At 37.8% G+C, this 14623-nt stretch overlaps 1 protein-coding gene across 1 annotated transcript in view; it reads right to left on the bottom strand.

The window, feature by feature from the left end:
- The window catches only part of HDX (highly divergent homeobox), a 222500-nt gene that overhangs the window by 165778 nt on the left and 42099 nt on the right, over window positions 1–14623 (bottom strand). The window contains exon 3 of the mRNA XM_028101499.2: window positions 8491–8544. Coding sequence (XP_027957300.1) covers window positions 8491–8544 — 54 coding nt within the window. The remainder of the gene's footprint in view (window positions 1–8490; window positions 8545–14623) is intronic.

Below are 14623 nucleotides of genomic sequence, written 5' to 3'. Positions count from 1 at the left end.
TCACTCTTTGCAGATGACATGATACTATATGTGGAAAACCCAAAAGACTCCACCCCAAAATTGCTAGAACTCATACAGCAATTCAGCAAAGTGGCAGGATACAAAATCAATGCACAGAAATCAGTTGCATTTCTGTACACTAACAATGAGACAGAAGAAAGAGAAATTAAGGAATCAATCCCATTTACAATTGAACCAAAAAACATAAGATACCTAGGAATAAACATAACCAAAGAGGCAAATGATGTGTACTCTAAAAACTACAGAACATTTGTGGAAGAATTTGAGGAAGACAAAAAAAGAGATGGAAAAACATTCCATGTTCATGGATTGGAAGAATAAATATTGCTAAGATGTCTATGCTGCCTAGAGCAATCACACATTCAATACAATCCCTATCAAAATATCATTGACATTTTTCACAGAGCTAGAACAAACAATCCTAAAATTTGTATGGAACCAGAAAAGACCCCAAATCATCAGGGGGATGTTGAAAAAGAAAACCTAAGTTGGGGGCATCACAATGCCTGACTTCAAGCTATATTACAAAGCTGTAATCATCAAGAGAGCATGGTACTGGCACAAAACAGACACATAGATCAATGGAACAGACTAGAGATCCCAGAAATGGACCCTCAATTCTATGGTCAACTAATCTTTGACAAAGCAGGAAAGAATATCCTATGGAAAAAAGTCTCTTCAATACATGGTGCTGGGAAAATTGGACAGCCACATGCAGAAGAATGAAACTGGATCATTCACTCACACTATACACAAAAATAAACTCAAAATGGATGAAAGACCTAAATGTGAGACAGGAATCCATTAAATCCTAGAGGAGAACACAGGCAGCAACCTCTTCGACCTTGGACACAGCAACTTCTTGCAAGACAAGTCTCTAAAGGCAAGGGAAACAAAAGCAAAAATGAACAATTGGGATTTCATCAAGGTAAAAAGCTTCTTCACAGCAAAGAAAACAATAAAAAAACCTAAAGGCAACCTATGGAATGGGAGAAAATATTTGCAAATGACATATCAGATAAAAGGCTGGTATCCAAGATCCGTAAAGAACTTATGAAACTCAAACCCAAAAAACAAAGAATCCAGTCAAGAAATGGGCAGAAGACATGAACAGAAACTTCTCCAAAGAAGACATACAAATGGCTAACAGACCCATTAAAAAACGCTCCACATCACTTATCACCAAGGAAATACAAATCAAAGCCACAATGAGATACCCCATTACACCAGTTAGAATGGCTAAAATTAACAAGACAGGGACCAACAAATATTGGTGAGGATGTGGAGAAAGGGGAACCCTATTACACTGTTGGTGGGAATGCAAACTGGTACAGCCCCTCTGGAAAACACTATGGAGGTTCCTCAAGACATTAAAAATAGAGCTACCCTATGACCCAGCAATTGCACTACTGGGTAGATACAAATGTAGTGAAAAGAAGGGGCAAATGCACCCCAATGTTCATAGCAACAATGTCCACAATAGCCATACTGTGGAAGGAGCCAAGATATCCTTCAACAGATGAATGGATAAAGAAGATGTGGTTCATATATACAATGGAATATTACTCTCAGCCATCAGAAGAGATGAATATCTACCATTTACATCGACATGGATTGAACTGCAGGGAATTATGTTAAGTGAAATAAGTCAATCAGAGAAAGACCATTATTGTATGGTTTCACTCATGTGGAACATAAGGAATAATGCAAAAGACTATAGGGGAAGGGAGGGAAAACTGAATGGGAAGAAATCAGAGAGGCAGACAAACCGTATGAGACTCTTGACTCTGAGAAACAGGGTTGCAGAAAGGGAGGGATTGGGGAGATGGGGTAACTGGGTGATGGGCATTAAGGAGCGTAGGTGATGTGATGAGTAATGGGTGTTATATGCAACTAATGCATCGTTAAACATTATAACAAAAACTAATGATGTGCTATATGTTGGATAATTAAATTTAAAGAAAAAAGCATACTTAGGGTTTTTTGAGGAAAGATGGGGGAGTAGGGGACCCTATTTCAACTGGTCCCTGGAATTGAGCTGGATATCTACCAGACCACTCTGAGCACCCATGAAATCAACCTGAGATGTAAGAAGATCTGGATCTCTACAAACAGAATATCGCAGGCAGTTGTTTCGAGGTACAAAGCAGGGAGCTGTGATTCCGTGGGCAGATATCGGAGGATAAATGGCAGCGGGAGGGAGCCTGGCCGTGGGGATCTTACACTGCCAGTGAGCAACAGCCTCGTGTGCTGGGGATGGGGAAGACTCGCAGACCGGTAGCGGCAGGGAAAGGACTTTAGGGCAGCTCCCGGGACATAAACCTGGAGCCGTGGGGTCGCATGTGTAAACTGGGAGCAGCTGGTGGTTTTAGAAGCACATAGGGCAGAGACGTGCCCCAACCTGGAGGCAGGACTGGGAGCACTGCGAAGGGGCGCATAACCCAGAACGCTGCAGTTTATAGCCGCATGGACAGAAATGGAGAGAGTGTGGCCTGGAGAGCTCACTGAACAAAGGACTGGGATCTCTCTGCTCTGAGGCAGAGGGTTGGAAATGGTCTTTTCTGCTCTGACTCGCGGAAGAGACACGGAAAGCCGCCAGGGAAAGCCACCAGAGAACAAAAGCCCCCAAAACTGATTCCCACTGAGCCCATCCCCCACCACAGGGGGGCAGGGCAACTCCGCCCAAACAGGGTTGCCTGAGTAACAGCACCGGAGGACCCTCCCCCAGAACACAGGTTGGGAAAACAAGAGGCCAGCAACCCTAAGGTCCCTAGAAAACAGGTACATCTTGCTTGGGTTCCGGACAATAATTTGGACTTTATACATTCCCTCAAACACCCATCAACAGAATGACTAGGAAGAGGAATGCCCAAAATAGAAAAGACTCAGATATTATGATTTATGCTGCAGATTTACAAATGGATGTAGATATAACCAAGATGTCGGAGATGGAATTCAGGCTAGCAATTGTGAAAAAAATGGTTAAAATGAAGAAATCAATTAATGGCAACATAGAGTCTCTAAGGGCAGAAATGAAAGCTGAATTGGCAGAACTTAAAAAAGCTATCAATGAGATCCAATCCAATCTAGATAATCAAACAGCTAGGGTAAGTGAGGCAGAAGAACGAATAAGCATCCTGGAAGACAATTTAATAGATAAAAAGGGAAAAGAGGAATCCAGGGAAAAACAACTCAGAATCCATGAAAATAGAATCAGAGAAATAAGGGACACCATGAAGCATTCTAATGTCAGAACAATTGGAATCCTGGAGGGAGTGGAGCGAGAGAGAGGACTAGAAGATGTGTTTGATCAAATCGTAGCTGAGAACCTCCCTAGTCTGGGGAATGAAACAAATATTCACATCCTAGAGGCAGAGAGGACCCCTCCCAAGATCAAGGAAAACAGGCCAACACCCCGGCATGTAATAGTAAAACTTGCAAATCTTAGAACCAAGGAAACAATCTTAAGGGCAGTTAGGGGGAAGAGATTCCTTACCTACAGAGGGAAGAATATCAGAATAACATCAGACTTACCCACAGAGACCTGGCAAGCCAGAAAGGCCTGGCAAGACAGATTCAGGGTATTAATGAAAAGAACATGCAGCCAAGAATACTTTATCTGGCAAGGCTGTCCTTTAGAATGAATGGAGAGATGCAGAGCTTCCACGACCGACAGAAAATGAAAGAATATGTGACCACTGAGCCAGCACTTCAAGAAATATTAAGGGGGCTTCTATAAAAGGAGAAAGACCCCAAGAGTGATATACAACAGAAATTTACAAGGACAATCTATAAAAGCAATGTCTACACAGGCAACATGATGACAATTAATTCATAACTTTCAGTAATCACTCTCAACATGAATGGCCTAAATGCTCCCATTAAACGGTACAGGGTTGCCAATTGGATAAAAAGACAGGTCCCATCCATACGCTGACTACATGAGACTCATTCTGAACCTAAAGATACATCCAGACTCAAAGTGAAGGGTTGGAGATCAATCTTCCATGCCAACGGACCTCAGAAGAAAGCTGGGGTAGCAATTCTTATATCAGACAAATTAGATTTTAAACTAAAGTTTGTAATTAGAGACACAGAAGGACACTATATCATTCTTCAAGGGTCTATCCACCAAAAATATCTAACAATTGTAAATATCTATGCCCCCAACATGGGAGCAGCCATCTACATAAGCCAAGTGTTCACCAAAATAAAGAGTCATATTGATAACAATACATTAATTGTAGGAGACCTCAATACTCCACTCTCAGCAATGGACAGATCATCTCAGCAGAAAATCAACAAGGAAACAAGAGCTTTCAATGATACACGGGACCAGATGGACCTCATAGATATATACAGAATGTTCCACCCTAAAACAACAGAATACTCATTCTTCTGGGGCACACATGGAACTTTCTCCAGAATAGACCACATACTGGGTCACAAATCAGGTCTCAACCAATACCAAAAGATTGAGATTATTCCCTGAATATTCTCAGATCACAATGCTTTAAAACTGGAACTCAATCACAAGGAAAAATTTGGCAGAAATTCAAACACTTGGAAGCTAAAGCCCACTCTGCCCAAGAATGTTTGGGTCAACCAGGAAATCAAAGATGACCTTAAACAATTCATGGAAATCAATGAGAACGAAAACACATTGGTCCAAAACCTATGGGATACTGCAAAGGCGGTCCTAAGGGGGAAATACATAGCCATCCAAGCCTCACTCAAAAAAAATAGAAAAATCCCAAATTCACCAACTAACTCTACATCTTAAAGAACTAGAGAAAAAGCAACAAACGATGCCTAAGCCATACATTAGAAGAGAAATAATTAAAATTAGAGCAGAGATCAATGAATTAGAAACCAGAAATACAGTAGATCAGATCAACAAAACTACAAGCTGGTTCTTTGAAAGAATTAATAAGACCAATAAACCACTGGCCAGACTTATCCAAAAGAAAAGAGAAAGGACCCAAATTAATAAAATTTTGAATGAAAGGGGAGAGATCACGACTAACACCAAGGAAGTAGAAACAATTCTTAGAAATTATTATCAACAACTACATGCCAATAAACTGAGCAATCTGGATGAAATGGAGGCCTTCCTGGAAACCTATAAGCTGCCAAGACTGAAACAGGAAGAAATTGACAACCTAAAGAGGCCAATAACCAGGAACGAGTTTGAAGCAGTGATCAAAAACCTCCCAAAAAACAAAAGTCCAGGGCCTGATGGATTCCCTGGACAATTCTACCAAACATTCAAAGAAGAAATAATACCTATTCTACTGAAGCTGTTTCAAAAAATAGAAACAGAAAGAAAACTTCCAAACTCATTCTATGAGGCCAGCATTACCTTAATCCCCAAACCAGGCAAAGACCACATCAAAAAGGAGAATTTCTGACCGATATCCCTGATGAATACGGATTTCAAAATCCTCAACAAAATCCTAGCTAATAGGATCCAAAAATATATTAAAAGGATCATCCACCATGACCAAGTGGGATTTATCCCTGGGATGCAAGGGTGGTTCAACATTCGCAATCAATGTGATAGAACACATTAATAAGAGGAGGGTGAAGAAGCATATGGTCCTCTCAATTGATGCAGAAAAAGCACTTGACAAAATACAAAATCCTTTCCTGATTACAACTCTTCAGAGTATAGGAATAGAGGGAACATTCCTCAAGTTCATGAAAAACCCACAGCGAATATCATCGTCAATGGGGAAAACCTGAAAGCCTTTCCCTTAAGATTAGGAACACGTCAAGGATGCCCACTCTCACCACTATTGTTCAACATAGTACTAGAAGTCCTAGCAACAGCATTCAGACAACAAAAAGAAATAAAGGTATTCAAATTGGCAAAGAACAAGTCAAACTCTCTCTTTTTGCAGATGACATGATACTTTATGTGGAAAACCCAAAAGACTCCATCCCCAAATTACTAGAACTCATACAGCAATTCAGTAATGTGGCAGGATACAAAATCAATGCACAGAAATCAGTTGCTTTCTTATACACTAACAATGCAACTGTAAAAAGCGAAATTAGAGAAACGATTCCATTTACAATAGCACCAAAAACCATAAGATACCTCGGAATAAACCTAACCAAAGAGGTAAAGGATCTATACTCTAGAAACTACAAAACACTCATGAAAGAAATTGAAGAAGACACAAAAAGATGGAAGAATATTCCATGCTCATGGATTGGAAAAATAAACTGTTAAAATGTCTATGCTACCCAGAGCAATCTACACCTTCAATGCCATCCCGATCCAAATTCCAATGATGTTTTTCAAAGTGCTGGAACAAACAATCCTAAAATTTGTATGGAATCAGAAAAGACCCCAAATCGCCAAGGAAATGTTGAAATAGAAAAACAAAGCTGGGGGCATCACGTTGCCCGATTTCAAGCTCTATTACAAAGCTGTGATCACCAAGACAGCATGGTACTGGCACAAAAACAGACATATAGACCAATGGAACAGAATAGAGAACCCAGATATGGACCCTCAACTCTATGGTCAAATAATCTTTGACGAAGCAGGAAAAAATATGCAATGGAAAAAAGACAGTCTCTTCAGTAAATGGAGCTGGGAAAATTGGACAGCCACATGCAGAAGTATGAAGCTCAACCATTCTCTAACACCATACACAAAGATAAACTCAAAATGGATGAAAGAACTCAATGTGAGACAGGAATCCATCAAAATCTTAGAAGAGAACATAGGCAGTAACCTCTTTGACATCGCCCACAGCAACTTCTTTCAAGATACATCTCCAAAAGCTAGTGAAACAAAAGCAAAAATGAACTTTTGGGACTTCATCAAGATAAAAAGCTTCTGCACAGCAGAGGAAACAGTCAACAAAACAAAGAGGCAACCCACAGAATGGGAGAAGATATTTGCAAATAACACTACAGATAAAGGGCTGGTATCCAAGATCTATAACTTCTCAAACTCAACACCCAAAAAATAAATAATTAAGTCAAAAAATGGGCAGAAGATATGAACAGACACTTCTCTGAAGAAGACATACAAATGGCTAACAGACACATGAAAAAATGTTCATCATCATTAGCCCTCAGGGAAATTCAAATATAAACCACATTGAGATACCACCTTACACCAGTTAGAATGGCAAAAATGGACAGGGAAAGAAACAACAATTGGTGGAGAGGTTGTGGAGAAAGGGGAACCCTCTTATATTGTTGGTGGGAATGCAAGTTGGTACAGCCACTTTGGAAAACAGTGTGGAGGTTCCTCAAAAATTTAAAAATGGAGCTACCCTATGACCCAGCAATTGCACTCCTGGGTATTTACCCCAAAGACCCAGATGTAGTGAAAAGAAGGGCCATATGCACCCCAATGTTCATAGAAGCAATGTCTGCAATAGCCAAACTGGAAAGAGCCAAGATGCCCTTCAACAGATGAATGGATAAAGAAGATATGGTTCATATATACAATGGAATATGACTCAGCCATCAGAAAGGATGAATACCCAACTTTTATATCAACATGGATGGGACTGGAGGAGATTATGCTAAGTGAAATAAGTCAAGCAGAGAAAGTCAATTATCATATGGTTTCACTTATTTGTGAAATCTAAGGAATAGCATGGAGGACATTAGGAAAAGGAAGGGAAAAATGAAGGGAGGGAAATCGGAGGGAGAGATGAACCATGAGAGACTGTGGACGCTGAGAAACAAACAATGTTTTATAGGGGAGGGGGGAGGGGGGATTGGATAGCCCAGAGATGGGTATTAAGGAGGGCATGTACTGCATGAAGCACTGGGCGTTATATGAAAACAATGGATCGTGGATCACCACATCAAAAAGTAATGATGTATTGTATGGTGACTAACATAACATAATAAAATTTTAAAAAAGCATATTGAGTGTGAAGACTTTTACAACCATAAAAAATAAATACTGAAATGCACTAAATAAATAGTAATGTAAATTTCTTAATTTTGATTGAGATATTTATATCAATCATGACCCAATTATATGATGAAATTAACTAGGATAATTAGGTATAAAACATTATGGTATTTTATTATCTTTTCATTGAAGTATAATTAATATATAGTGCTATATTAGTTTCAGGTTTATAATCTAATGATTCAACAATTCTATACATTATTCAATGCTCATTATGATGAGTGTATTTCTTAATCCCCTCTATTTCACCTATTGCATTAATTACCTTTGATTGCTTTTATAACTGCAAAAACCTGCTCAAAGATTAGATGGTGTACTGATTACATTTTATTTAAGGTTATATTGGTAATATATATAAATATTATGACCTCAGAATATGTCCTTTGAGATAATGCAGTCTTATTAAGGTTCAATTTTGTCAACTTTACAAATATCATAACAATTTTCTCAGTGGCATTCTTATTAACAACACAGGGGAAAACCCCTCTTTTTGCTTTAAATAAAAGATTACTTACTGCTCTTTTTCTAGAACACCCTGTAATCCAAGGCACAGTAAGGTTTCCTGAAATCTGTGGAAACAACAAATGGAATTTCAGTAAGGTATGCATTGACACTAGGAATAATGATCAACAGCAAAAAATTCATACAAGATGTCAAGATAGTACTGCCTTCAGAGCATATTCCCCACATAGACAATGCCATTTCCTTATTGAACACAACAGATATAAAGGGCCTTCCTTTAAAAGTGGTGCAGTTCCCCTGGAAATTCAAGAAAATTTCTGGGCATTGTTGGGGTCTGGAAATATGGTTTATAATTCTGTGGACAAGAAAATTTGTATAGGGTAGCCTGGGTGACTCAGTTGGTTAAGCGTCTCCTTTCAGCTCAGGACATGATCCTGAGGTCCTAGGATCAAGCCCTGCTTCAGGCTCCCTGCTTCTCCCTCTCCCTCTGCCCCTCCCCCCTCACTTGTGCTCTCTCTGAAATAAATAAAATCTTAAAAAAAATTTATAATAAAAAATTCAGTACTCTGTAGAATATATAAGCTACAATAATTAACTTATTAACTACAGTCATCATGCTATATATTAGTTCTCTAGAGAGCCTACGTAACTGCAAGTTCCCTTTTAAGCAGAAACTACTAAGACAGTCAGCAACACCTTAGTTCATCAGCATTTGCACACAAGGAGATAAGTGCTACTCCAGTTGGATTCTGGGGACTGTTTACAGAGACCAAGGTGGTCCTGTGAGCTACAGTACAGGGTAGCCTAGATGTAACCATACTTTTTCCTGGGATTCACAAGTTTTGGGGAATACTCCAAATTCTCCTCTTGCCCTCTCCTTCCCTCCCAAACACATACTTCCTGAGATACTGACAAGTCAAATCAGCCTTGCTAAATGGTAATGCTCAGAATATGATATTCAATTGAACATTTTTTGTTTTTGAAAAAATTACATTTAGTGATGACATGATTTAGTATTATGTTACTGAAAAAGAGTGATAATCACTCAATGCAAATAGTAAAGTAACATCCTTAATTATTCAAAATTCAGGTAAATTATTACTGTCCCTGGCCACTAGATCTGAAATTTTATTTCGAGTTCAAAATATACCACCATGCTAGGGATAGGCTAAGAAAAATTAATGATATAAACTCCAAATAATACTTTTAAGGAAAAAAATAAAAATAATTTTACTTGAGTTAAAAATCCCATTACAGTAACATGGCAATAAACTGTAATGCTTGAGGATCATGAAAACTTTTGAGTAATTGATTTTTAAAACATGGTAAACTAAAAAATAAATAAATAAATATAAAATGGTAAACTAAGTAATAATGAAATTTCTATGGAAAAAATTCTTCAAACCCTATACTTTCTTTTTTTTTTAACCTATACTTTCTTGTCCTCCCATCAGTACTTGGTATATAATATAATGTTTGTAAAGTAACTTGGTTGCTAGCTGGATGAAAGAGCTAAGACTACTACAATAATCACATAATATATGAAAAAATAGAGATATCCAACTATTTTGGATTATCTGTGCACATGCTCCCACCCTTTAGTTAGGATAATTTAAAACTGGTTGTATAAAGTTGTTAAAGAAAACATGTTAAACCAAACTGCACCCCCCATAAACCAGTATGTACTAAAAAGTTGCATATAAAATAAAAAAATGATACATACAATATACATGGTAATTGAATGTTTTTAAAATTGAGCATTACACATATTAAGAATATAAAATGTGGTTTTCTGGGGTGCGTGGGTAGTTTAGTCAGTTAAGTGACTCTTGATTTCGGCTCAGGTCACGATCTCTGGGTCATGGAATTAAGCCCCACATCAGGTTCCACACTCAGGGCAGGCTGCTTGAGATTCTCTCCCTCTGACCCTCCCCCCACTCAAGCTCGCTCTCTCTCTAAATTAATTAATTAATTTTTTAAAAAATGTGGTTTTCTGCTTAAGTCAATTGTATGCAACCAAGAAAACAGAAAACTGTAAGCACATTCACATACAAATATTATCAATTACACGTGCATTGGGAAGAGATGAAATTTCACAATTTTGTTTTATAATTCTGTGACACCAGTTACACAATACTCAAATGCTATATTCAACAACCTTCTCCTGTTTACTTCAAATCTTTTTTCAGTCCCTTATGTTTCTGGTAAAATTCAGGAAAGGCAACCACAGCAGCTGAACTTGTATACTTTTTTAATAATAATACTGTATAAACATATTTTCTTCAAATTTGGGAAGTTTTGTTTGGTCAATAGTGATGACTTGGTTTCTCCCTCACCACAAACTATAAAAATAGTATTTCAAATGAGCAGCATGGGCCGCCGCCGCCGCCGCCGCCGCCGCCGCCGCCGCCGCCGCCGCCGCCGCCGCCGCCGCCGCCGCCGCCGCCGCCGCCGCCGCCGCCGCCGCCGCCGCCGCCCCATGACTGAGCCCCGCCGCCGCCGGCCGAGGAATGGGCTCCGGGCTCTGGTAGGAAGCGCAGGGAGCGGGGAGCGCTTTTAAAACACCGATCTGGGTTTTTTTAAAACCTCCTTTGAAAAAATAATGGCAAACTCGACGGGGAAGGCGCCTCCGGACGAGCGGAGAAAGGGACCCGCTTTCCTGGACGAGCTGCGGCAGTTCCACCACAGCAGAGGGTCGCCTTTTAAAAAAATCCCTGCGGTGGGTGGGAAGGAGCTGGATCTTCACGGTCTCTTCACCAGAGTCACTACTTTAGGCGGATTCGCGAAGGTTTCTGAGAAGAATCAGTGGGGAGAAATTGTTGAAGAGTTCAACTTTCCCAGAAGTTGTTCTAACGCTGCCTTTGCTTTAAAACAGTATTACTTGCGTTCCTTTCTTGGCCTGTACATCTCCATTTCTTCCACAGATGGTTATTACTAGAATATCCCTATCAGTATAAAAAGATAAGATAGAGACATACCGAGAGAGGGAACACAAGCAGGGGGAGTGGGAGAGGGAGAAGCAGGCTTCCCGCCAAGCAGGGAGCCCGATGTGGGGCTTCATCCCAGGACTCTGGGATCATGACCTGAGCCGAAGGCAGATGCTTGACGACTGAGCCACCCAGGTGCCCTTAACTTGATATTCTTTATGACAAAGGAATTTATGATTTTATTTGACCACTTAGTCGTCTTTTAACTTAAAATTCTTGTTTGAATCAGCAGCACCCCCAAAAGCAAGTAACTGCCTTTTATTTCCCCTGTTGTCCATCATTCTAACTAGAGGCTTTAAAAAAAAAAAAAACAGGATATTTATATTTAAATTTGTTTTTTAAATTTGTACAAGGCTCTCTAAAGAATTACAGCAGAATTATTGGTCACATTGTTTTATGGAATAGTAATACTTTTATTGAAATATGGTGGTAGTTCTGTTAAAAATTTGTATTTACTTCAGTTCTTTAACTTTGAGAAGTCATATCATGAATTTCGATGTTAGGAAAAGCTGTTTGGAAGTAAATATTGGTTTAAGGACCACGCTTACTGGAGTTAAAAATGGGGATGTTAGCATTAAAGATTATCTTCAAATATTTTATGGCTTGAAGTTAAAAGCATAATTTTTATGAAAAGCAAATGTGAATTTGAAATAAATTTAAATAACATGGTTAGTACAGCTTATTCATAGTAGAACCAAGGAAAATAGGCAGATTGATTCTGTTTATTCAGAAGTGCACAAAGATGCATATATGCTGATTGATATTGTATTGGTTACCTATCATAAAATTTATTGACGCTTTCACTTGGAATTAAAACCTTTGGGGGACCTAGAATAAAGAGATGGTTTAGAGCAAATGTCACTCTCAGTAATGTTCAGATTATCAATGAATTTCATTAAGTTTTCCAAGAATTGTGTTACTAATATCAGAGTCTAATATATACTTTTCTGTTTCAAAATATAAAGAAGTGTCATTTGTGCCTGGATACTTTTTGCATATTCATTATATTGTGAGTGGAAGTTAATTCATTTCTGTAAGATATATACCCTGTTGACTAAGTACGTTGCAGTAACATAGCTAACAAGGGCTCCACTTCAGTTGAGGGGAATAAAAGGGCACATGAATTTACCAATTCAAACTTACCATAACTGTATTTGTGTAATTTGGATTTTAGAAAAGTAATTAAAAATAAGTTTTCCTTAAAAAAAAATCAAATGAGCAGCATAATATGCTTATCATTTAAATGATATTTAAATTCCAAACACATTTTTCAACACCCTGGTTTGGAAAACTGCAAAATTAATTGACAAAGAGACAAGACTGATTTAACAAATATATTTGAATTTACACATCCAAATGAGTACCGTATGTTTCAAAGTAGAAAACTTAGGAAGCTATAAAGTCATTACAATGATGTTGCCATTGTTGAAAATATTTTGGGAACTTTTCTTTTGGAGTTGGCAGTTCATAACACCCAGAGACTCTGTCTCATTATTTCATATTCCCTTTAACTGAAAATATAAAAGCCCAAATTCAACATCAATATTATTCACTAAGTGTAGCTCAGAATAAATTCTACTTTCCAAAATCAAATTCTCCCTCAAATGATGAAGATTTGCTACCAATAAAAGCATTTTACAAAATCTCACAGGCCCTTAAAGCCATTGTAAAAGAACTTCAATAACTTTTTGACAAATTAAACATTATTGAGATAAAATTAGATAACTTTCCAAAGTAACTAATTGAATTCTGTTCAAATATTTATCAGGCATCTCTTCTAAAGTAGGTGCTGTTTTAGGTGCTATAGGAAATAAACAAGATGTGTAAAACATAATTTCCTGGAGGGCATGAATTATGATATAAGAGGGAAAGATAAGAAAGGAACATGAATGACTTTAATATAAGAATATTATGATAAGTGTCATAAGAAAGGAACAACAAATGAAAGGAGTTCAAGATATGGCAAAATTACATCAAACTTGAAGATTTGTATCTCAGCTGAACCTTAAAAAAATGAGCAGAATTTTGATAGAAATAACAAAAGCATTACAGGGTAAAAGAATGGCATGAGCACAGTGGAATAAAAGGATAAGATGTGTCTGGGCATGGTCAGTTCAACTAGAACTCAAAATGGAATTGGGGTTACTTTGTGGAGGCCATGAATACCAAAGTACATTTACGTCTAATTCAGTGGAAAAGGGAACCATTGAAAGTTTTTAAGAAAATGAGTTGTATGGTCAGAATGTATTTTTACACATTAAGATGACTGATTTGACTCTATGTGTATCATAAATTGAATAAGTATGGTAACTTATTTTTTTTTTTAGTATGAAAACTTACAATAGTTTAGGCAAAAGGCAATCCAGGCTTGGAACAAAGTTAGGGGAGGTAGTAATTCAGAAGAGGAATATAAAAGACAGGTCTTGTGCATGACACTGAAGAGAACTAAACAGTTTGGAAATTACTGGAATAGTTTTTTTTTATGGCCCTCATAAGACTGCCTCTCCAAATGGCTGGCCTGCTCAAACAAATAGAGAGTTGGAGAGTCACAATTTTGGATGTGAATGCAAGGAAGTGCCTCATGTTGGAAATCTGTTTCTCATGGTTAAAAGTGGATACACCAAAGGAAGTAATACACTTATTTGGATGTAAACCAGAGTCACATCATATGGAGAATTACGGTTTGTGAACCAAACTATACAATACATACCTTTCTCATGGAAAATTATATTTAACATAGGTACTATATATCAGAATATTAATTATACATTATATGTATACATATTACTGTACATGAGTATACATTCACAGGAAAGCATGTATATAGTTACTTTTATAGATGATTTAAGGGATTTTAAAAACAATTTTTACTACATTTCATTTTACAAAATTTAGACCCTACATATGACCCTACATATGACTCTGCTATAAATTTCTTTTAGACTATGAGATTCTTAAGGGCAAGGTATCATGTTTAAAACAATTTAGTATAATTATTTGTATATAGTCACAGATGAATATATACAAAAAAAGCATTTATTTGATTTTAAAATCTTTCTGTTATAAATACAATTCTAAGGGCACCTGGGTGGCTCAGTCAGTTAAGCATCCAACTCTTGATTTCGGCTCAGGTCATGATCTCAGGGTTGTGAGATTAAGCCCCACATCAGGCTCCATGAGCCTGCTTCAAATTCTCTCC

The sequence above is a fragment of the Eumetopias jubatus genome, unplaced genomic scaffold, assembly GCF_037043125.1.
Source record: "Eumetopias jubatus isolate StellerSeaLion01/CBP00866 unplaced genomic scaffold, mEumJub1_p1.0 scaffold_11, whole genome shotgun sequence".
Lineage (NCBI taxonomy): Eukaryota > Metazoa > Chordata > Mammalia > Carnivora > Otariidae > Eumetopias > Eumetopias jubatus.
Note: the sequence above shows the minus strand (reverse complement) of the source record. Positions and strands in the feature narration are given on the sequence as shown.